The 25,052-nt window shown below is 42.7% G+C and overlaps 1 protein-coding gene across 5 annotated transcripts in view; it reads right to left on the bottom strand.

The window, feature by feature from the left end:
• LOC118388109 (E3 ubiquitin-protein ligase RNF34-like) overlaps positions 1-24,481 on the bottom strand; it is a 30,411-nt gene extending 5,930 nt beyond the window's left edge. For 3 of the 5 annotated variants that reach the window (XM_052525775.1, XM_052525776.1, XM_052525778.1), the window contains exons 1-4: positions 24,369-24,473; positions 24,133-24,168; positions 5,483-5,701; positions 959-1,393 (exon numbers count right to left, since the gene is read on the bottom strand). In XM_052525775.1, the coding sequence (XP_052381735.1) occupies positions 959-1,393; positions 5,483-5,701; positions 24,133-24,141 (663 nt within the window). In that variant the 5' untranslated portion in view covers positions 24,142-24,168; positions 24,369-24,473. Of the gene's footprint in view, positions 1-958; positions 1,394-5,482; positions 5,702-24,132; positions 24,169-24,368 lie in introns of all 5 variants that reach the window. The other 2 variants (XM_035776958.2, XM_052525777.1) reach the window with 2 other exon arrangements.
• Between the last annotated feature and the right edge of the window lie 571 nt (positions 24,482-25,052).

Genomic DNA, 25,052 nt, shown 5'->3' with positions numbered 1-25,052 from the left:
TCATCTTAAGATAGTTGGTGAGACAACCACACATCACTGTCAGAGTACATCTCTCCTCGATAGCAGCAAAGACAGTGCTAGCGGTATCACGATAGGAGGATGTTGATGTTTGGGATGCCGAAGATGACCACAGGGACAGAGATGTGAGAAGTACTGTTGTCTTTCTCTTTCTCTCTGTCTTCTCAGTTACAGCTGTGCGGTTGAGAGGAATCAGAAGCCAGCCTGTGTGCGACTGAGCGTGACATAACCGACTCAGCTTAACAGGCTGAGGGTTTAAGCCTTGACTGTTGCTGACTGGCTCCAGCTCCCAGGGTGACACTGTAAACGCAGCTGTTTCCAGCAGTCAGTCAAGTGGTCGTCAGCTCACTGCAGTGGCGCTGGGCTTTTCCCTGTGTGAGTGAGGCACCTCATTCATGTCAAACACACACAGCACCAGACTGTATCAAACTGGGTTTTTTTTCTGGCTGCAAAGAACAGGGCCTGACTGCAATACTACACTGCAATTACTAGACTGCTTGGGAGCTTTTTATGCTCCTATATTTAGCCTATATGGTTTTCCCAGGGGGTTACTTTCAGTAGGACTGGGGACAATCATAGCCCTACAAACCAGCACTAGAGATCTAGAACAGATTGCACGTTGCTGATTGTTATGCTTAGCTGTGACTTCACACTGACAAATATGCTTCCCACATCCGTGCCATGTGCTCTTCAAGCTTCACATTAATTAGCTTTGAAACAAGTAGGACAGATGTCAAAAGAGCAGGGAAGGCAGTAACGGAGGGGGGCAGACGTGAGGGAATGGGACCAAGTTTTGTGTGTGTGTGTGTGTGTGTGTATTGGCGTGCGTGTGTGAGTGTGTTGTGTGTGTGGATGTGTTGTGTGTGTGTGTGTGTGCGTCCGCGTGCGTGTGCGACTGTGCATGCGTGTGTGAGTGTGTGTGTGTTGTGTGTCGTCACACCTGGCTCTGAGCGGTCCCTGAGCTGTCACTCCGGCTGAGAGGAGCGTCTCCCTGGGAGGCAGAGAGCACCGACTGCTCCGAGGCGGAGCGTCGTGTGGCTGAGGGGGGCGAGGCGTGGAGGGAGTGGGGGAGGGAGTGCAGGCTGTCTGTGTCCTCCTCCTCCTCCTCCTCTACAGCTCCTTGTGTGGAGGTGTTTTCCCCTGCTTCCAGGTGGCAGAGCACCAGGTCCACCAGGTCCTCCTTCTCCCTGCAGGTGTCTGTGGGGATGTTGCGCAGCAGCAGGTACTGGCGCAGGTCTTTAACGCGCAGCGCCATGAGCTGTGGTCTCTGGAAGGCCGTGCCGCGCAGGAGGTGACAGGTGGTGCAGCAGCGGAGGTTCTCCTGCAGCACCGAGCACAGGGCACAGAAACTCTTCTTACAGTCCGAGCAAATGTGCTGAGAAAGAGAGGGAGAGAGAGAGGGAGTAGAGAGAGGGAGTAGAGAGAGGGAATAGAGAGAGAGGGAGAGAGGGAGTAGAGAGAGGGAGAGAGAGTAGAGAGGGAGAGAGGGAATAGAGAGAGAGAGAGAGAGAGAGAGAGGGAGTAGAGAGAGGGAGAGAGTGAGGGAATAGAGAGGGAGAGAGGGAATAGAGAGAGGGAGAGAGGGAGGGAATAGAGAGAGAGGGAGTGAGGGAATAGAGAGAGAGGGAGTAGAGAGAGGAAGAGTAGGTAGAGAGGGAGTAGAGAGAGGGAGAGAGTGAGTAGAGAGAGGGAGAGAGGGAGTAGAGAGAGAGTGAGTAGAGAGAGGGAGTAGAGTGAGAGGGAGGGAGTAGAGAGAGGGAGTAGATAGAGGGAGAGGGAGTAGAGAGAGGGAGTAGAGAAAGGGAGAGGGAGTAGAGAGAGAGAGGGAGTAGAGCGAGGGAGGGAGTAGGGAGAGGGAGGGGGAGTAGAGAGAGGGAGAGGGAGTAGAGAGAGGGAGTAGAGAGAGAGAGGGAGTAGAGAGAGGGAGGGAGTAGGGAGAGGGAGGGAGTAGGGAGAGGGAGGGAGTAGAGAGAGAGGGAGTAGAGAGAGAGAGGGAGTAGAGAGAGAGAGAGTAGGGAGAGGGAGTAGGGAGAGAGAGGGAGTAGGGAGTAGGGAGAGAGAGGGAGTAGAGAGAGGGAGAGGGAGTAGAGAGAGGGAGTAGAGAGAGGGAGGGTGTAGGGAGAGGGAGGGAGTAGGGAGAGGGAGTAGAGAGAGGGAGTAGAGAGAGGGAGAGGGAGTAGAGAGAGGGAGGGTGTAGGGAGAGGGAGGGAGTAGGGAGAGGGAGGGAGTAGAGAGAGAGGGAGTAGAGAGAGAGAGGGAGTAGGGAGAGGGAGGGAGTAGGGAGAGAGAGAGGGAGTAGGGAGAGAGAGTAGAGAGAGAGATGGAGTAGAGAGGGAGAGGGAGTAGGGAGAGAGATGGAGTAGAGAGAGAGAGGGAGTAGGGAGAGGGAGGGAGTAGGGAGAGAGAGAGGGAGTAGGGAGAGAGAGGGAGGGAGTAGGGAGAGAGAGAGGGAGTAGAGAGAGAGAGGGAGTAGGGAGAGGGAGTAGAGAGAGGGAGTAGAGAGAGAGAGGGAGTAGGGAGAGGGAGAGAGAGAGAGAGGGAGTAGGGAGAGGGAGTAGAGAGAGGGAGTAGAGAGAGGAAGAGTCACCACACACATTTAGAAGACAGGCGATCCCATCAGCCAGTCATGTCCATTCCTCCTGATCAATTAATTACTAGATTTAATTAATTATTTGGCCTCATGGAGTCATTTAGCTTTCCTGTTTTTGGAAATATATTAATTACAGCTAATGAAAGGGATTTGCCAAATTTGCTAAACAACAGCTTTCCTAAACAAGGACTCATTTGTGAAGGTAGTAAATGACCTTTTAATGGTGTCAGACCGAGGCTCTCTATCTTTCCTGCGCCGAGATCTTAGTGCTGCTTTGATACCATCGATCACCACATTCTTTTGGAGATATTGGAAACCCAAATTGGTCTACACAGACAAGTTCTGTCTTATCTGTTTGAAAGATATCTGTTTGTCTCTGTGGATGGTTTGTCCTCTGACAAATCAACTGTAAATGTCGGTGTTCCTCAAGGTTCCGTTTTGGGCCACTATTGTTTTCACTATATATTTTACCTCTTGGTGATGTCATTCGGAAACATAATGTTAACTTTCACTGCTATGCGGATGACACACAGCTGTACATTTCGATGAAACATGGTGAAGCCCCAAAACTGCCCTCGCTGGAAGCCTGTGTTTCAGACATAAGGAAGTGGATGGCTGCTTGTTCTAGGTCCCAAGAAACAAAGAGATCTTCTGTTGAATCTGACAATTAATCTTGATGGTTGTACAGTCGTCTCAAATAAAACTGTGAAGGACCTCGGCATTACTCTGGACCCTGACCTCTCTTTGAACGAACATATCAAGACTGTGTCAAGGACAGCTTTTTTCCATCTACATAACATTGCAAAAATCTGAAACATTCTGTCCAAAAATGGTGCAGAAAAATTCATCCATGCTTCTAGGTTAGACTACTGCAATGCTCTACTTTCCGTCTACCCGGATAAAGCAATAAATAAACTTCAGTTAGTGCTAAACACAGCTACTAGAATCTTGACTAGATCCAAAACATTTGATCATATTACTCCAGTGCTAGCCTCCCTACACTGGCTTCCTGTTAAAGGCAAGGGCTGATTTCAAGGTTTTACTGCTAACCTACAAAGCATTACATGGGCTTGCTCCTACCTATCTTTCCAATTTAGTCCTGCCGCACATACCGACATGTTGGCTACGTTCACAAGACGCAGGCCTCCTAACTGTCCCTAAAATGTCTAAGCAAACAGCTGGAGGCAGGGCTTTCTCCTATAGAGCTCCATTTTTATGGAATGGTCTGCCTACGCATGTGAGAGACGCAGAATCGGTCTCAACCTTTAAATTTTTATTGAAGACTCATCTCTTCAGTAGGTCCTATGATTGAGTGTAGTCTGGCTCAGAAGTGTGAAGGTGAACAGAAAGGCTCTGGAGCAACGAACCGCCCTTGCTGTCTCTGCCTGGCAGGTTCCCCTCTTTCCACTGGGATTCTCTGCCTCTAACCCTGTTACAGTGGCCGAGTAACTGGCCTACTGGTGCTCTTCCATTCTGTCCCTAGGAGGGGTTGCCCCCCTCCGCCACGTCACAACTCGTGCCGTGTGGGCTATACTCAGCTTTGTCTCAGGATGGTAAGTTGGCGGTTGAGATATCCCTCTAGTGGTGTGGGGGCTTTGGCAAAGTGGGTGGGGTTATATCCTGCTTGCTTGGCCCTGTCCGGGGGTATCGTCGGGTGTATTCGGAGGACCTGAGCCCTAGGACCATGCCTCAGGACTTTTTTTTAAACCTTTATTTAACCAGGCAAGTCAGTTAAGAACAAATTCTTATTTTCAATGACGGCCTGGGAACAGTGGGTTAACTGCCTGTTAAGTAAGGACTCCTTGGTGTCCCCAGTACACCTGGCCGTGCTGCTGTTCCAGTTTCAACTGTTCTGCCTGCGGCTATGGAATCCTGACCTGTTCACCGGACATGCTACCTGTCCCAGACCTGCTGTTTTCAACTCTCTAGAGACAGCAGAAGGGGTAGAGATACTCTGAATGATCGGCACAGCCAGAAGAGGACTGGCCACCCCTCATAGCCTGGTTACTCTCTAGGTTTCTTCCTAGGTTCTGGCCGTTGTAGGGAGTTTTTCCTAGCCACCGTGCTTCTACACCTGCATTGCTTGCTGTTTGGGGTTTTAGGCTGGGTTTCAGTACAGCACTTTGAGATATCAGCTGATGTAAGAAGGGCTTTATAAATACATTTGATTTGATTCCCTATGACATCACCACGTTCTAGGACAGAGAAGGACTTTATCTCATTTCTTGGCACATAAAATCTAAATAATACTATATGGCAAATTGCCCAGATATTCCTGACATTCACAAGCTTATCTCGGTTTACTGAGGCAATTCAGATGAATCGACTGACAGACAGCCAGTTTGAATGGAGATTTTTCCATGTCATTGGTGTGTAAATGAGATGCGGACCACTCTGACAGATCTATTCTTCAATCATCAGTGTTAATCCCCCTGAACCTCTGCTTTCATGACACAAATATCAAGCTGAGCCACACACACACACACACACACGTGTGGTTATAATATAACCCGGGACTGAATCTGCCATTGGCATAGCAACAGGTGTGAGCGGGCTGATAGAGCAGTCTGAGCCTGGAAGCTCAGAGAACGCTCCAGGGGCTTCCATCGCTGTCCCAGCATGCCACACTGTCAGACAACGCCTAGAGACACTCTGCCATTTACCTGTCTGCAGTCTAAGCTGGTGCCCTGGTGTGGCCATTATGATTGAGTACTTCATATGGAAGTTAGTTTTATTTGTTTATTTTTAAGGGGCGCATTCTTCCTCCTCCTCCTCCTCTTCTTACACACTGTCCTCATCAGTGTTCTCATCATAAACAACATCATCATCGTCATTGTTTTACACACTAAAAACATCATCCCCCTCACCACTTACCTTGCGCCTGAAGACAGAGAAGGCCAGCCCACAGGCCTTGCAGAGCTGACCTACACTCCCTGCGCTGGTGGGGGGGTAGGTGGAGTACCCGGCGCTGGGGGCAAAGCGGAAGGGCCCCGCCCCGGCCCCGAACCCTGGCTGCTGCCCGCGCACCGTCCCTGTGCCCATCACCTCGTTCAGCAGCCCGCAGCATGATGCCCACATGGACGATGCCCCTGCCTACGACACAAACATTCACAGCATGCACGTCTGTTCTCCAAGTTTGAATGCCTAGTTTAGAGTCCTATTATCCATCCCAGTAGGTTCATAAACAATATGCCTTTGGCAGTACTGAAATCATAGTAGCCTGCAATGCAATCAATACAGTGCCCCAATTTCATTCCTTTTTTACAACTTTTGTTGCAGGTCGCATCACTAAGGGAAAGGATCGCAGACTTCACACTTTATTTGTCATTTGTCCCTGAATCCCACAATGCCTCAGTGTGATCTTCCGCTGCTCAACAACCTTTCTCCTCAATGAACTACATGCCTTTGTGGCTCCTGAGTTCCTCTACAAAAGGCATTGAAATATTGTAATACAGTCTCCGGGATCCTAGTGCATTGAAAATTGTGTAGCAGTGCATGGCGGCAGCCGGCGTATTCAGAACAGAACGTATTCAGAACAGAACGTATTCAGAACAGAACGTATTCAGAACAGAACGTATTCAGAGGCCTGTGAACAGTGGTGCAGCAGAGGCAGATGTTACGGTTTATAGAGCTTCAGAAGAAAGACTTAATAGTCTCTCAGACTGGAACGAACAGGGTGAGACACAAAAAAAGACAGGACGCTGGCTGCAAATACATTATTATGAGAACTCTTTGGGTCTGTTTGAGGTTGAAAATGACTGAGTCAAGCACCAGAGTAGAGGTTGACCGTTTAATCGGAATGGCCGATTTCAAGTTTTCATAACAATCGGAAATCGGTAATTCTGGACTCCGATTTTGCCGATTTCTTTTTTTTTACACCTTTATATAATCTTTGTTTAACAAGGCAAGTCGGTTAAGAACACATTCTTATTTTCAATGACGGCCTAGGAAATGTGGGTTAACTGCCTTGTTCAGGGGCAGAACGACAGATTTTTACCTTGTCAGCTCAGGGATTCAATCTTGCAACTTTACAGTTAACTAGTCCAACGCTCTAACCACCTGCCTCACGAGGACCCCGCCTGTTACGTAAATGCAGTCAGAAGCCAAGGTAAGTTGCTAACTAGCATTTAACATAAACAATCATAATCACTGGTTATAACTACACGTGGTTGATGATATTACAAGTTTATCTAGAGTGTCCTGTGTTGCATATAATCGATGCGGTAATGCATTTGCGAAAAAGGACTGTCGTTGCTCCAACGTGTACCTAACCATAAAAATCAATGCCTTTCTTAAAATCAACACACAGAAGTATATATTTGTAAACCTGCATATTTAGCTAAAAGAAATTCAGGATAGCAGGCAATATTAACCAGGTGAAATTGTGTCACTTCTCTTGCGTTCATTGCACACAGGGTATATGCAACAGTTTGTGCCGCCTGGCTCATTGCGAACTAATTTGACAGAATTTTACGTAACATAACATTGAAGGTTGTGCAATGTAACAGGAATATTTAGACTGATGGATGCCACCCGTTAGATAAAATACAGAACGGTTCTGTATTTCACTGAAAGAATAAATGTCTTGTTTTTGAGATGATAGTTTCCGGATTCGACTATATTAATGACCAAAGGCTCTTATTTAATAATAATATAATATATGCCATTTAGCTGACACTTTTATCCAAAGCGACTTACAGTCATGTGTGCATACATTCTACGTATGGGTGGTCCCGGGAATCGAACCCACTACCCTGGCGTTACAAGCGCCATGCTCTACCAACTGAGCCACAGAAGGACCTCTATTTCTGTGTGTTATGTTATAATTAAGTCTATGATTTGATAGAGCAGTCTGACTGAGTGATGGTAGGCACCAGCAGGCTCATAAGCATTCATTCAAACAGCACTTTCGTGCGTTTTGCCAGCAGCTCTGCTGTTTATGACTTCAAGCCTATCAACTCCCGAGATAAGGCTGGTGTAACGATGTGATGTGAAATGGCTAGCTAGTTAGCAGGTTGTGCACTAATAGCGTTTCAAAAGTCACTAGCTCTGAGACTTGGAGTAGTTGTTCCCCTTGCTCTGCTTGGGTAACGCTGCTTCGATGGTGGCTGTTGTCGTTGTGTTGCTGGTTCGAGCCCAGGTAGGAGCAAGGAGAGGGACGGAAGCTATACTGTTACACTGGCAATACTAAAGTGCCTATAAGATATTCCAATAGTCAAAGGTATATGAAATACAAATGGTATAGAGAGAAATAGTCCTATAATTCCTATAATAACTACAACCTAAAACTTCTTATCTGGGAATATTGAAGACTCATGTTAAAAGGAACCACCAGCTTTCATATGTTCTCATGTTCTGAGCAAGGAACTTAAACGTTAGCTTTCTTACCTGGCACATATTTACTTTCTTCTCCAACACTTTGTTTTTGCATTATTTAAACCAAATTGAACATGTTTCATTATTTATTTGAGGCTAAATTGATTTTATTGATGTATTATATTAAGTTAAAATAAGTGTTCATTCAGTATTGTTGTAATTGTCATCATTACAAACAAAAGAAAAAAAATGCAATCGGCCGATTAATCGGCACCCGTTTTTTTTTGTCCTCCAATAATCGGTATCGGTGTTGAAAAATCATAATCGGTCGACCTCTACACCAGAGCCCAAACAGCCTGTCCTAATGAGCTAGTCCGAAGGGGATTAATCAATACATTTCTGTCCATTATCTAATGAATAACAACATTGCAGCAGGAAGGTGACCACAGCTCTTATAAACAAAAAACACCTGATGAGAGGAAGGTGACCACAGCTCTTATAGACAAAAACACCTGATGAGAGGAAGGTGACCACAGCTCTTATAGACAAAAAACACCTGATGAGAGGAAGGTGACCACAGCTCTTATAGACAAAAAACACCTGATGAGAGGAAGGTGACCACAGCTCTTATAGACAAAAAACACCTGATGAGAGGAAGGTGACCACAGCTCTTATAGACAAAAAACACCTGATGAGAGGAAGGTGACCACAGCTCTTATAGACAAAAAACACCAGATGAGAGGAAGGTGACCACAGCTCTTATAGACAAAAAACACCTGATGAGAGGAAGGTGACCACAGCTCTTATAGACAAAAACACCAGATGAGAGGAAGGTGACCACAGCTCTTATAGACAAAAAACACCAGATGAGAGGAAGGTGACCACAGCTCATAGACAAAAAACACCTGATGAGAGGAAGGTGACCACAGCTCATAGACAAAAACACCTGATGAGAGGAAGGTGACCACAGCTCTTATAGACAAAAAACACCTGATGAGAGGAAGGTGACCACAGCTCTTATAGACAAAAAACACCTGATGAGAGGAAGGTGACCACAGCTCTTATAGACAAAAAACACCTGATGAGAGGAAGGTGACCACAGCTCTTATAGACAAAAACACCTGATGAGAGGAAGGTGACCACAGCTCTTATAGACAAAAACACCTGATGAGAGGAAGGTGACCACAGCTCTTATAGACAAAAAACACCTGATGAGAGGAAGGTGACCACAGCTCTTATAGACAAAAAACACCTGATGAGAGGAAGGTGACCACAGCTCTTATAGACAAAAACACCTGATGAGAGGAAGGTGACCACAGCTCTTATAGACAAAAACACCTGATGAGAGGAAGGTGAAAACATCTTATAGACAAAAAACACCTGATGAGAGGAAGGTGACCACAGCTCTTATAGACAAAAACACCTGATGAGAGGAAGGTGACCACAGCTCATAGACAAAAACACCTGATGAGAGGAATGTGACCACAGCTTATAGACAAAAACACCTGATGAGAGGAAGGTGACCACAGCTCTTATAGACAAAAACACCTGATGAGAGGAAGGTGAGAATAGCTCTTATAGACAAAAAACACCTGATGAGAGGAAGGTGACCACGGAGTTCTTATAGAAGAAAACACCTGATGAGAGGAAGGTGACCACAGCTGTCTTATAGACAAAAAACACCTGATGAGAGGAAGGTGACCTGTGCTCATAGATCTCACCTGATGAGAGGAAGTGCACCACAGCTCTTATAGACAAAAAACTGACCTGATGAGAAAGAGAAGGTGACCACAGCTCTTATAGACAAAAACACCTGATGAGAGGAAGGTGACCACAGCTCTTATAGACAAAAAACACCTGATGAGAGGAAGGTGAACAGCTCTTATAGACAAAAACACCTGATGAGAGGAAGGTGACCACAGTTCATAAAAAAACACCTGATGAGAGGAAGGTGACCACAGCTCTTATTGACAAAAAACACCTGATGAGAGGAAGGTGACCACAGCTCTTATAAACAAAAAACACCTGATGAGAGGAAGGTGACCACAGCTCTTATAGACAAAAAACACCTGATGAGAGGAAGGTGAGTCTCTTATAGTGTAAAAAAACACCTGATGAGAGGAAGGTGACCAAAGAAAAATAGAAAAAACACCTGATGATAGGAATTTGACCACATTCTTATAGTGAAAAAACACCTGATGAGAGGAAGGTGACCACAGCTCTTATAGACAAAAAACACCTGATGAAAGGTGAAGGTGACCCAGCTCTTATAGACAAAAAACACCTGATGAGAGGAAGGTGACTATTCAGCTCTTATAGACAAAAAACACCTGATGACATGAGATTGACCACATGCTCTTATAGACAAAAACACCTGATGAGAGGAAGGTGACCACAGCTCATAGACAAAAAACACCTGATGAGAGGAAGGTGACCACAGCTTATAGACAAAAACACCTGATGAGAGGAAGGTGACCACAGCTCTTATAGACAAAAAACAGTTGATGAGAGGAAGGTGATCCTATACAGCTCTTATAGACAAAAAACACCTGATGAGAGGAAGGTGACCATCAGCTCTTATAGACAAAAAACACCTGATGAGGGAAGGTGACCACAGCTCTCCAAACAAAAAACACCTGATGAGAGGAAGGTGACCACAGCTCTTATAGACAAAAAACACCAGATGAGAGGAAGGTGACCACAGCTCTTATAGACAAAAAACACCTGATGAGAGGAAGGTGAAAACATCTTCTCTACATAAAGACTTCTATGGTTGCTGTGGGAGCAGTGGGGTAATTTCTCAGTTATGACAGCCTTATGACCTGGTAGAGTAGGTGCACTTAGGGATATTAGTGTGGTCAAGGACCATAAGAGGACCATACAGTGCATGTGACATGTTTTCCTGATCAATGTTTTACTGACAGCAAGACTGTCCACTCCAGAGCCTGAGACCCAAGATGGTGTGATCTCAGACGTAGCTCCTTGGAGCATACTGATGAGAGGATGAGGGAGGGGCAGGGAGAGAGAGAGAATATGTCTTCTGTTCCACGGTCTGGGGAATCAAGAGCTGACATGAGCATACAGTATGTGGCTCTGTCGGAGTTCAGAAGAGAAGCCAGTGTATATTTTACGAGCAGGGGTCGCCGCTGTCCACAAATAAAGCTCTGCTCAGCCATGACCTGCCACAATACTCAGGCCTGCCCTGTGCTCTGTGATCTCACCTCAGTTACATAAGTGCATGTCAGATGGCTAGATGGAATATGTGGAACTGACTGCACTGAGAAAGAGAAGGTCTTCTCGGAAATACATTACAGCAATAAGCTTGTTGTGAAACTGAACAGAAAGGACCCCAGCAGCTCACTTTCTAGTTCCAGTTTTCCTGATAACATTTTGCTTTGTTGCCTTCAGAAACTATTCATACACCTTGACTTATTGCAGAATGTGTTGTGTTACAGGCAGAATTCACAATGGGTTCAATAAAACTAAACTTCTCACCCATCTACGCACAATACCCCATATTGACAAAGTGAAAACATGTTTTTAGAAATGTTAGCAAATTTCTTGAAAACGAAATACAGAAATATCTCATTAACATAAGTATTCACACCCCTGAGTGTGTTAGGATCACCTATGACAGCGATTACAGCTGTGAGTCTTTCTGGGTAAGTCCCTAAGTGTAAATAAGAATGTCTTAACTGACTTGCCTAGTTAAATAAAGGTAAATAAAGAAAAAAAGAAAATGCTTTTACACACCTGGATTATACAATATTTGCACATTACTTAAGTGAAAACTTTAACTAGGCCACTCAACATTAAAATGTTGTCTTAGTAAGCAACTCCATTGTATATTTGGCCTTGTGTTTTACGTTATTGTCCTGCTGAAAGGTGAATTAGTCTCCCAGTGTCTGTTGGAAAGAAGACTGAACCAGGTTTTCCTCTAGGATTTTGCCTGTGCTTGTTCTATTCAGTTTCTTTTTATCCCAAAAAAACTCTAGTCCTTGCCAATGACATGATGCAGCCACCACCATGCTTGAAAATATGAAAAGTGGTACTTAGTGTTGTGTTTGATTTGCCCCAAACATAACACTTTTTATTCAGGACATAAAGTTAATTTCTTTGCCACATTATTTGCAGTTGTACTTTAGGGCCTTATTACAAACAGGATGCAGGTTTTGGAATATTTGTATTCTGTACAGGCTTCCTTCTTTTCGCTCTGTCAATTCAGTTAGTATTGTGGAGTAACTACAATGTAGATCCTATACCAGTCATTAAACTCTGTAACAATTTTTTATTATATTTTTTTATTTATTTACTTTTACCCAATTGGTAGTCTTGGCCCATCACTGCCACTCCCGTACAGACTCGGGAGAGGCGAAGGTCGAGAGCCACGAGTCCTCCAAAATACAACCCTGCCAAGCCGCACTGCTTGCTTAACCCAGAATCCAGCCGTACCAATGTGTCAGAGGAAACACCATACAACTGGCCACTAGTGTCAGCTTGCAGGTGCCCAGCCCGCCACAAGGAGTTGCTAGAGCGCGATGGGCCAAACCCTCCCCTAACCCAGATGACGCTGGGCAATTGTGTGCCGCCTCATGGGTCTCCTGGTCACGGCCGGCCTGGGATCAAACCCGGGGCTGTAGTGACGCCTCAAGCACTGTGATGCAGTGCTTGAGACCACTGCGCCACGCTGGAGGCATTACTCTGTAACTGTTTCCTTCCTCTCCGGCAACTAAGTTAGGAAGGACGCCTGTATCTTTGTAGTGACTGGGTGTATTGATACACCATCCAAAGTATAATTAATAACTTCACCATGCTCAAAAAATATTCAATGTCTGTTTTTTTTAGTTTAACAAAAAAATTCCATCTACCAATAGGTGCCCTTCTTTGCGAAGGAGTTAAAAAACATCTCCCTTGTCTTTGTGGTAAAATTTGTGCTTGAAATTCACTGCTGGACTGATATTCACTTTGATAATTTTATGTGTGGGATACAGAAATGAGGTAGTAATAAAAAATCATTCCAAAGACTATTGTGCTCACAGAGTGAGTCCATGCCACTTATGTGATTTGTTAAGCACATTTGTATTGCCATAACAAAGGGGTTGAATACTTAATCACTCAAGACATTTCAGCTTTTAATTTTTAATTCATTTGTTACATAAAAAAAAAACATCGGACAATTCCTTTTATTGTGTGTAGGGGGTATTGTACGAAGGCCAGTAACAAAAACATCATTCCACTTTGACATTGTGTGTAGGGGGTATTGTACGAAGGCCAGTAACAAAAACATCATTCCACTTTGACATTGTGTGTAGGAGGTATTGTACGAAGGTCAGTAACAAAAACATCATTCCACTTTGACATTGTGTGTAGGAGGTATTGTACGAAGGCCAGTAACAAAAACATCACAATTGAATCCATTTTAAATTCAGGCCCCTTGACTTTTTCCACATTTTGTTACGTTACAGCCTTATTTTAAAATGGATATACACACAATACCCCATAATGACAAAGCAAAAACAGGTTTATACATTGTATAAAAAATAAAAACTGAAACATCACATTTACATAAGTATTCGGACCCTTTACTCTGTACTTTGTTGAAGTACCTTTGGCAGCGATTACAACCTCAAGTCTTCTGGAGTATGACACTACAAGCTTGGCACACCTGTATTTGGTGGGTTTCTCCCATTATTCTCTGCAGATCCTCTCAAGCTCTGTGAGGTTGAATGGGGAGTGTCGCTGCACAGCTATTTTCAGATCTCTCCAGAGATGTTTGATTGGGTTCAAGTCCGGGCTCTGGCTGGGCCACTCATGGACATTCAGAGACTTGTCCCGAAGCCACTCCTGGGTTGTCTTGGCTGTGTGCTTAGGGTCGTTGTCCCGTTGCCCCAGTTTGACGTCCTGAGCGCTCTGGAGCAGGTTTTTATCAAGGATCTCTCTGTAAGTTGCTCCGTTCATCTTTCTCTCGATCTTGACTAGTCTCCCAGTCCCTGCCATTGAAAAACACCCCACAGCATGATGCTGTCCCCACCATTCTTCACCGTAGGAATGTGCCAGGTGTCCTCCAGACGTGACGCTTGGCCTTTAGGCCAAAGAGTTCAATCTTGGTTTCATCAGACCAGATAATCTTGTTTCTCATGGTCTGAAAGTCTTTAGATGCCTTTTGGCAAATTCCAAGCAGGCTGTCATGTGCCTTTCACTGATGAATGACTTCCGTCTGGCCAATCTACCATAAAGGCCTGATTGGATTGATGCAGAGATGGTTGTCCTTCTGGAAGGTCCTCCCATCTCCACAAAGGAACTCTGGAGCTTTGTCAGAGTGACCACGGCCCTTCTCCTCCCCGATTAATCAGTTTGGCCGGGTGGCCAGCTCTAGGAAGAGTCTTGGTGGTTCCAAACTTCTTCCATTTATGAATGATGGAGGCCACTGTGTTCTTGGGACCTTCAATAATGCAGAAATCTTTTGGTACCCTTTCCCAGATCTGTGCCTCGACACAATCCTCTCAGAGCTCTACGGACAATTCCTTCACCCACATGGCTTGGTTTTTGCTCTGACATGCACTGTCAACTCTGGGACCTTATATAGACAAGTGGTTGCCTTTCCAAATCATGTCCAATCAATTGAATTTACCACAGGTGGACTCCAATCAAGGCGTAGAAACATCTCAGGGATGATAAATAGAAACAAGATGCACCTGAGCTCAATTTCAACTCATAGCAAAGGGTCTGAATACTTGTGTAAATGAGGTGTTTCTGTTTTTTATTTGTAATACATTTCCCAAAATTTAAAAAAAAACTGTTTTAATCAATTTTAAAATAAGGCTGTAATGTAACAAAATGTGGAAAAAGTCAAGCGGTCCGATTACTTTCCGAATGCCCTGCATGTCAATGCTACAGTATTCACACCCCTCGACTTTAAAATGTAAATGAGCCACCATGACTCAGATGTGCCCCTTCCCTTTGGACAGTCACTCAGTGGGCCATTACTACACCCTTCCTCCTCTTTTCTGCTAGATTTACCAGGATGAGGCACAGCAGTCTGGCCATAAAATAACTCATATCTGGCACAGTGCCAGAGGCAGAGCTTTCCCCTGTCACCTCAATTAGCACCCAGTAAGCTCTGCAGGGAGGGACTGCCAAAGCATACAAGAGATACCTGCAAACAAGAGTTATTTAGGCATTTAGGGCCCTTAACCCCACCTGTCATGTTGACTGTTTTCTACACTGTTAAAATGTCTATCTCATGATGTGCTGAACCTGCTGATGAGCATTGGGATATTAAATGCTTCTGACCTTTGACTTCTGTCACGTTCTGACCTTTATTTCTTTTGTTTTGTATTTATTTAGTATGGTCAGGGCGTGAGTTGGGGTGGGCAGTCTATGTTTGTTTTTCTATGATTTGGGGATTTGTATGTTTCGGCCTAGTATGGTTCTCAATCAGAGGCAGGTGTCATTAGTTGTCTCTGATTGAGAATAATACTTAGGTAGCCTGGGTTGCACTGTTTGTTTGTGGGTGATTGTCTATTTTGATTGCTTGTGTCATCACAGCTCTCATTTAGCTTCACGGTCGTTATTTGTTTAATGTTTTGTATAGTGTGTTTCAGTGTTCAGTGTTTTCTTTAAATTTCATCATGAACACATACCACCCCGCATTTTGGTCCTCCGATCCTTCTCGGCTCTCCTCTTCAGATGAAGAGGAGGACGACCTTGACACTATCATCCTTTTTTGCAGACTATATGACAGTGTAAGACATTCCCTAAAGAACAAAGACCAGACAAGGTTGACAAACTGTGCAAATAATTTACGTTTTCTTCCGAAATGCAAAATCCACCAATTCTTCACATTTATGTTTTTTCACTAGAAATGATTGCTTATGGGTACCTTAATGTGTGTCTAAAATATTACTGTTCTCCTGTTTTTTTATTCATAGATTTTTAGATGCGTATTAAAAAATAACGCTATATATCCATTCTTTCGATGGAATGGAATGTTCGTATCCTATATATTTGACCGTGACATGCCGTTGTCTCACCAAGCTATCTTAAGCCCAACGGACTAACTGTAAGTCAATATGGACAAGCTATCTTAAGCCCAACGGACTAACTGTAAGTCAATATGGACAAGCTATCTTAAGCCCAACGGACTAACTGTAAGTCAATATGGACAAGCTATCTTAAGCCCAACGGACTAACTAAGTCAATATGGATAAGAGCATCTACTAAATTACAAAAATGTCTAATGGAAATGTTTTACCTACAGAACTCATTTTACTGTACTGTTTATACTGCTGTCACAAATGTACAGTTCTTTATTCAAAATGTTTTTGTTTTTACATTTGACTGTGTATAACCTATCAGTACTACTCATTTCTCTGAGAGTGAGGCGGATATTGTTCAGCAAAATAAAATGATTATTTATCTCTGAAATGAAACCATCAAGTGATAGATTTCAAACAAATGCATGTCTGTCATTGAACAACCCCATACCATGAGTAGATAGTGAAAAAACACACCAATCTCTTTCATAAGTTCTTCATACAATAAAAGTGAATATATCAACATTTAATTTTTATTATTATATAGCGTTTTGTAGTGGTGGAAAAAGTACCCAATTTTCATACTTGAGTAAAAGTAAAGAAAATGAGTCAAGTAAAAGTGAAAGTCCACCAGTAAAATATTACTTGAGTTAAGTCTAAAAGTATTTGGTTTTAAATATGCAGTGCCTTGCGAAATTATTCGGCCCCCTTGAACTTTGCGACCTTTTGCCACATTTCAGGCTTCAAACATAAAGATATAAAACTTTATTTTTTTGTGAAGAATCAACAACAAGTGGGACACAATCATGAAGTGGAGCGACATTTATGTTATATTGCAAACTTTTTTAACAAATCAAAAACTGAAAAATTGGGCATGCAAAATTATTCAGCCCCCTTAAATGAATACTTTGTAGCGCCACCTTTTGCTGCGATTACAGCTGTAAGTCGCTTGGGGTATGTCTCTATCAGTTTTGCACATCGAGAGACTGACATTTTTTCCCATTCCTCCTTGGAAAACAGCTCGAGCTCAGTGAGGTTGGATGGAGAGCATTTGTGAACAGCAGTTTTCAGTTCTTTCCACAGATTCTCGATTGGATTCAGGTCTGGACTTTGACTTGGCCATTCTAACACCTGGATATGTTTATTTTTGAACCATTACATTGTAGATTTTGCTTTATGTTTTGGATCATTGTCTTGTTGGAAGACAAATCTCCGTCCCAGTCTCAGGTCTTTTGCAGACTCCATCCGGTTTTCTTCCAGAATGGTCCTGTATTTGGCTCCATCCATCTTCCCATCAATTTTAACCATCTTCCCTGTCCCTGCTGAAGAAAAGCAGGCCCAAACCATGATGCTGCCACCACCATGTTTGACAGTGGGGATGGTGTGTTCAGGGTGTTGCTTTTACGCCAAACATAACGTTTTGCATTGTTGCCAAAAAGTTCAATTTTGGTTTCATCTGACCAGAGCACCTTCTTCCACATGTTTGGTGTGTCTCCCAGGTGGCTTGTGGCAAACTTTAAACGACACTTTTTATGGATATCTTTAAGAAATGGCTTTCTTCTTGCCACTCTTCCATAAAGGCCAGATTTGTGCAATATACGACTGATTGTTGTCCTATGGACAGAGTCTCCCACCTCAGCTGTAGATCTCTGCAGTTCATCCAGAGTGATCATGGGCCTCTTGGCTGCATCTCTGATCAGTCTTCTCCTTGTATGAGCTGAAAGTTTAGAGGGACGGCCAGGTCTTGGTAGATTTGCAGTGGTCTGATACTCCTTCCATTTCAATATTATCGCTTGCACAGTGCTCCTTGGGATGTTTAAAGCTTGGGAAATCTTTTTGTATCCAAACCGGCTTTAAACTTCTTCACAACAGTATCTCGGATCTGCCTGGTGTGTTCCTTGTTCTTCATGATGCTCTCTGCGCTTTTAACGGACCTCTGAGACTATCACAGTGCAGGTGCATTTATACGGAGACTTGATTACACACAGGTGGATTGTATTTATCATCATTAGTCATTTAGGTCAACATTGGATCATTCAGAGATCCTCATTGAACTTCTGGAGAGAGTTTGCTGCACTGAAAGTAAAGGGGCTGAATAATTTTGCACGCCCAATTTTTCAGTTTTTGATTTGTTAAAAAAGTTTGAAATATCCAATAAATGTCGTTCCACTTCATGATTGTGTCCCACTTGTTGTTGATTCTTCACCAAAAAATACAGCTTTATATCTTTATGTTTGAAGCCTGAAATGTGGCAAAAGGTCGCAAAGTTCAATGGGGCCGAACACTTTCGCAAGGCACTGTACGTAAGTATCAAAATTAAATATAATTGCTGAAATATACTTATGTAAATGTAACAGCTTTCTTTAGGTGAAGTAGAGGTGGACCAAAATGCAGCGTGGTGGTTATTCATGTTCTTTCATTTATAAAGAAACTACACATGAGATAACTAACAAAAACAACAAATGTGAGAATACCTAAAACAGTCCCATCTGGTGCAAACACAAAGACAGGAACAATCACCCACAAAACCCAACACAAAACAGGCTACCTAAATATGGTTCCCAATCAGAGACAATGACTAACACCTGCCTCTGATTGAGAACCATATCAGGCCAAACATAGAAATAGACAAACCAGACACACAACATAGAATGCCCACCCAGCTCACATCCTGACCAACACTAAAACAAGGAAAACACATACGAACGATGGTCAGAACGTGACAGTAAAAGTATAAATCATTTTCAAATTCCTTATACATATACAGTACCAGTCAACAGTTTGGACACACCTACTCATTCAATGGGTGTTCTTTATTTTGACTATTTTCTACATTATAGAACAATAATGAAGACAACAAAACTATGAAGTAGCACATATGAAATCATGTAGAAACCAAAAAAGTGTTGAACAAATCAAATATATTTGAGATTCTTCAAAGGTGCCACCCTTTGCCTTGATGACAGCTTTGCACACTCTTGGCATTCTCTCAACCAGCTTCACCTGGAATGCTTTTCCAACAGTCTTGAAGGAGTTCCCACATATGCTGGGCACTTGTTGGCTGCTTTTCCTTCATACTGTGGCCCAACTCATCCCAAACCATCTCAATTGGGTTGAGGTCGGATGATTGTGGAGGCCAGGTAACCCCCATACTCTAATTAAATTCCCACTCTCCCCACTACATATGGCAGAAAGGTAGGCCTCACTTGAAGCCTGATCAGGAGTTAATGTCCTTTTGAGTGACATCGGCAGAAGCGTTGAGCCAGAATGTGGAGACGAAGTGTGGGTTAAGGTTAGAGTTAGGAACAGGGTTACAGATAAGGTTGAGCTGGGAGTTTATATGAAGTTAGGGTTGAGGCTAGGTTTAAGGTTGAGCCGGGAGTTGATATGAAGTTAAGGTTAGGATTGAGGCTAGGCTGAGGGTTGAGCTGCAATGTGGACCTGAAGCTAGGGTTAATGCCTCAACCCTAGACACACTGGCCACCCCTCAGAGTCTGGTTCCTCTCTAGGTTTCTTCCTAGGTTCCTGCCTTTCTATGGAGCTTTTCCTAGCCACCGTGCTTCTACATCTGCATTGCATGCTCTTCGGGGTTTTAGGCTAGGTTTCTGTACAAACATCTGTTGATGTAAAAATGGCTTTATAAATAAATGTGATAGATTGCCATAACTCTAACCTTAATCCAATTAACAATTCATTCATTTGCCCCTCTCCCCACTACATGGCAGAAAGTTAGGCCTCGCTTGAAGCCTGAACTAGAGTTAATGTGCTTTTGCGCGACATTGGCAGAATGGTTGAGGCTAGAAACAAAATTCACGCATGGGATCGTTCAACAGACACTACCGATGAACCCAAGCCTATATCTGACCATGTGAAATTAACTCTTCACATTGAATACTTGGTCCTACAGAGAACAAGGCATTTCTCTCCATAGAAATTACCTACACCCCTCACATAATCATAAAGCTCCGTTAACTGCGATTGAGATCGCCTTATAGGGATGCCCTGTGTTGTGGTTCAGCTTCCTGTGGCAAAAGGAAGTGTCTTAATTAATCCTCAACATGGTCCTTCATTCTCTCCCTGCAGTTACACAAAAACACTGTCTTCCATCCTCTGTAGAACGGTCAATTCTTAACGTAAAGACTTGAAACTCAGGGCATCATTAAAGAGTGTCCCCAGGAGGCTGTACATTTAATCCCATGATTACAGAAAGTGACTTAATAGGGGGTCATATGGGCAGTTTCAAAGGGTTAAAAAGGTTGCATCTTCCCAAATTGTACATATTTGTAACTGGGGGACCTGGCATATGAAAGTCAATCGACCCAAAATAATGTTTCACCACCATTGGACACAATGGTCTTGCAAGTCAGAAACTAAGAGCATTGTTATGAATTCCTGAATGAATTCAGAGGAGGATATTGGTATTTTTTCTTTATTTTTTAAACTTGAAACTGTCTGTCTGTCTGTCTGTCTGTCTGTCTGTCTGTCTGTCTGTCTGTCTGTCTGTCTATTGGCCTGTCTGTGGGAGAGTGGAGGGAGAGATAAGAGGAGGGAGAGGCAGGAAAAGAAGGAGGGAGAGAGAATGAAGGGGGAGGAGAGAGAGAAAAAGTGAGGGAAGGGGAGAGAGAGGGTGAAGGAGGGATGGGGATAGAGAGGAGGGGGATGGAGGGAGGGAAAGGAGGGAGATCAAATGGAGGGGTAAGAGGGAGGGAGAGAGAGAGAAAGAGAATGGGGGAGAGGGTGAAGGAGGGAGAGGAGAGAGAGAGAGGAGGGGGGGAAGAGAGAGTCAACAGAGACAGAGGTTGGAGAGAGGAGGGAGCAAGAGAAGGGGGAGGCAGGGAAAGAAGGAGGGAGAGATAATGAAAGGTGGCAGAGGGAAAGGGAGAAAAAATGGGAGAAGGTGAATGAGGAACGGGAAGAGAGATGGATAGAGAGATGAGAGGAGGTGGACAGAGGGAAAGGAGGGAAAGAGAATGGGGGGAGCGGAGGGAGAGAAGGGAGAGAGAGAGGGAGGGGGAGAGAAAGACAGAGAGGGTGAGAGTGGGAGGAGTTTTAAAGAAGGGGGAGGGAGTGAAAAGAGATTGAGGGGGTGATAAAGAGGAAGTAAATAGTGATAGGCAGACATTAAATAAACGAGAAAAACATTAACCTTGTTACATTCATCTTTTCCCAATGACTACAATGTATTGAGAAAAATATCAACCCTGTGACGCTCATCTTTTCCCATTGACTGCAATGTATTAAGAAAAACATTAGCTAATTTGACATTTTACCTTTTTGCAAAAATGTGCCAGGATAACGTTTTACCTGTATATCTCAGCCCAAATACCCATACGAACCAAGATAATTGGCTATGTCCCAGTAATCTGATAAACCAGGTCAACCCTTGTGACTATTCAGCAAAACTCACATAAACCAGATCTACCATTGTGTAAGAGACACTAAAGACACCTTTTGACATTAAATATTTGTTACGTTATTACACTAATTCAGTTTATGGGTCCATACATGGCCAATTCCCCGATTTAAACATATGTTGACGCTAATGGAAAACCATCTGTAAAATAATCTTGATCAAGTATATCCTTTACCCAACTCAACTTCAATCTACTGAAAAAAGCAATAATATGCTATGATAAAATATATATATTAAATTAGATCACAAATGTGACCACTACGATATGTATATGCCACAAGCATCATGGTTTCAATGTATTGAAAATGAAGGCACATATGTAAACTAGACCCTTTAAACATTAGATACAACAAAAGACAATATTTTAAAAATATTTTAAAAATTAATTAATGTATTTGAAGAGTTTATACAATTTTTCACATGTGTGTTTTTACATCAGCAATTATTGCTTATGGGTCCCTTCATGTGTGTTTAAAATATTACTGTTCTCAGATGTTTTTATTTGTGGTGTGCAAAATGCTATGTATCCTTTGTTTAGCTGGAATGCAATGTTGGTATCCTGTATATTTGACTGTGACAGGTGGTTGTCTCACCTAGCTCTATCTACTATCTACTACTATCTACTACTACTATCTATCTACTATTTATCTACTGTAAATCCCTCTGAATAAGAGCATCTGCTAAATGACTCAAATGTCCAATGTATAGACCTCATACTACTGTATTGAATTATAATTTTCTTTTTAGAAATGTAGTTATTTGTTACATTTGACTGTGTAAAACCTAGTAGTACTACTTCTTCCTCTCAGAGTGAGGCGGATATTTAAAACAAAAACATGATTATTTGTCTCTCTGAAATGAAACCGTCAAGTGATAGATTTTAAGCATACTGATTAGATTGTGAGAAAAAAAACACACCAATGTATTTCAGAATTTCTTTAAAAAATAAAAGCAAATTTTACAGACAAATTTGGAATGAAACTCTCTTAGTTTTTAAGCTGTTGAATACAGACTTCTGGTGCCAAATTCGTCAGGCAAAGGACGGACACCTAGGAGATTTCTGCTTGTGGTCTTGTGACCATTTTGAGAAATCATATGAAACTTCTCTGAATCATACTAGACACCCTAATATATTGCTTATTTGTCGATAAGTACAACTTTAACTTCTCTAAAATCTTTAAAATATTTTTCTCACTATTGTGACTGATGAGATTAAATGGGTTAAAGGCTGTTGGTACATCTAGAAATAAGACCTCATTCTTACGCAGTCAAAAAAAAAAGAAGTGAAGAACAACTGCTTTAAACACTTACTCTTTGGGTGGAAAAGGACAGCTCCTACTAATAAAAAATAGTGATTTGGATCAGGGAATATTTTGTTTGCAGGAAATAAGAACGAAGTGGTGTGTCTGCTCCTGTGATATTAAATACAGTATGACTGCTGTATTTAATAAACGGATACCTTTCTGAGTATGCATCACATTTCATTCCAACAGACCAACGCTCATCCCACAGTTCCAAATCCATGTTGGACTTCAGAACTGTGTCATGGCAGTCAACCTATCCTGAGTGAATTCTCTTGCACACTAAAACAATATGCCCCAATGAGCAACAGACCTGTCTCCAACAAGTCCCCATGACAATTCAATGGAACTCAAGAGAAGTCATGTTGAATAACAGAATGCAGTATCAATTCATGAGTTGTACTGTGTTTCAGCTATCATACTCCATGAAATGAAAAACTCATTTTCAATATAAACCAGATTAGTCAACAAAACATCACAGCGTTCTCTCTGGGACAGATTATGGTTTGTCATGATCAGAAAGAAGACCAGATGACCTTTCGCCTGCACTGATACAACAAGGACAATATGGAATACCTGAAGATATAGATGTTGCACAAACATGCAATAATACACGTGTTTATGATAGGCCTTTGAACAATCATAGCCAGCATTTGTATCGACACTTGTCTAACATCAATGTGTTCCTTCATTGCACATACAAGGAAGATACAGTACGTCTTCACAGCAAAGTATTCACCTCCCTACAACGGGTGGGGATAAACTCCTTATGTTTACTTTGCAAAGCGCCTTGTGATACTATTGCAATTTCAAAGACAACTGCCTGCTGCATAACATAACACTGATATGCTGGATCGGAGCAAAACATTACCATTGGAAATAATTGCTCAATTTAGAACATCTTTACTCCAAATTCTATACTCTGATACTCATTAGTGTTGCAAGAAGCAGGACTTTTAAAAAGGGGGTAGAGGTGGTTAATTAAAACGAGGCAAATAACTTTCCCGCAAGTTGGATACACTCACTGACAAAGTGCAAGGGGGATATTTTTCATAATCATCCATCCTCCACCTCACCATCACCATTGCTATTGTTCTCGCCTGTTGTAGCACTACCGGTCAGTGAGTTGTAGAGATTACTGAGTCCAAAGGCTAACTAAGTACGGGTATTTATCAACAGACCAGAAATCTCACAAATATTTCCTCACTCATTGACTGCAGTATACTGATCTCATTATAGCAGATTAACGCTGGGAAATGGAATAGACATCGCACTGTGGTCCCAGTCTGACACTGGTGCACAGTGGTACAGTCCACTAGTGTCAGACTGAGGGTCAGAAAGCGCTCATGACCATCAACATATAATATCATATATGGATGCCATTATAAATAGAACGCAACATAAATATTTCAAACCTGAGAAAATATTCCAACCGGTAAAAATATGAATGTTACTCACCTTATACATGCATCCGTATAATCAGAGTTTGCAACCCTTTAAAGCAAACGACAAAAACAACACAATTCATGTATTGTCATTTTATAACATTGCATGGGTTTGACTGCATATGAAATTGACATTTTGTTTAAATATTTTGTCGACAACCGTAATTGAAAGTTGTAAAATAGATAGAATGCAAGCCGGTTGTGCAAAAATGTAATAACACAGACACTTTGACATTGCAATAGGCTTACCATACCTTCATTCCAACTCCCGGTTCTGGAATTTGTCGAGTAATATTAGAATGATGACCATTGCAAGGGCACACGGAATCACACCATTACGTCTTCCCTCTCAGAAGCTCTCTGTGTATTTGCAGAATGAGCATAACGCAACGTACAAGTCACCCTGGACCAATCAGCAAATAACCTGAGGTACGGTTATCTTTACCAGCCAATCGCCTTTTCAATTGCCGCATAGTAGGCGTTTTAAACTATCCTTAGACACGCGCACGTCTTGATACGGGCAACCCGCCGTGCACTATCGATATTTAATTTAGATATTGGGAATTTATGAAACGCTGTTTCAGCATTTTTTAAATTAAGATGTTAACTTGATTATGTTGCAACATGTTTAGGGGTGAACATGAAACTAGTGCACAGTGCACAGGTGAGTTATATCCCAGTAGGTTATGATTTAATTTTAGCCGAACACAGAGCCATCGAACACACCTGCGGCTTCATATCTGCGGATCACTTCACTGCACTAGAAGTCTATAACAAATTATAGAGCCTAGTGAATCTCTGAATGGTCATTTGATTCGCCTATGATTATCAGTAATGCATACACAAAACATACTTCTTTGGGAAACAAATACAGTATCTACTATATTTTGCATGATTTTCATCTGATGTCTTGAATAAGTATTATTTCACAAA

The sequence above is a fragment of the Oncorhynchus keta genome, chromosome 9 (assembly GCF_023373465.1).
Source record: "Oncorhynchus keta strain PuntledgeMale-10-30-2019 chromosome 9, Oket_V2, whole genome shotgun sequence".
Classification (NCBI taxonomy): Eukaryota; Metazoa; Chordata; class Actinopteri; order Salmoniformes; family Salmonidae; genus Oncorhynchus; species Oncorhynchus keta.
This window is presented reverse-complemented; position numbering and strand designations above follow the sequence as displayed.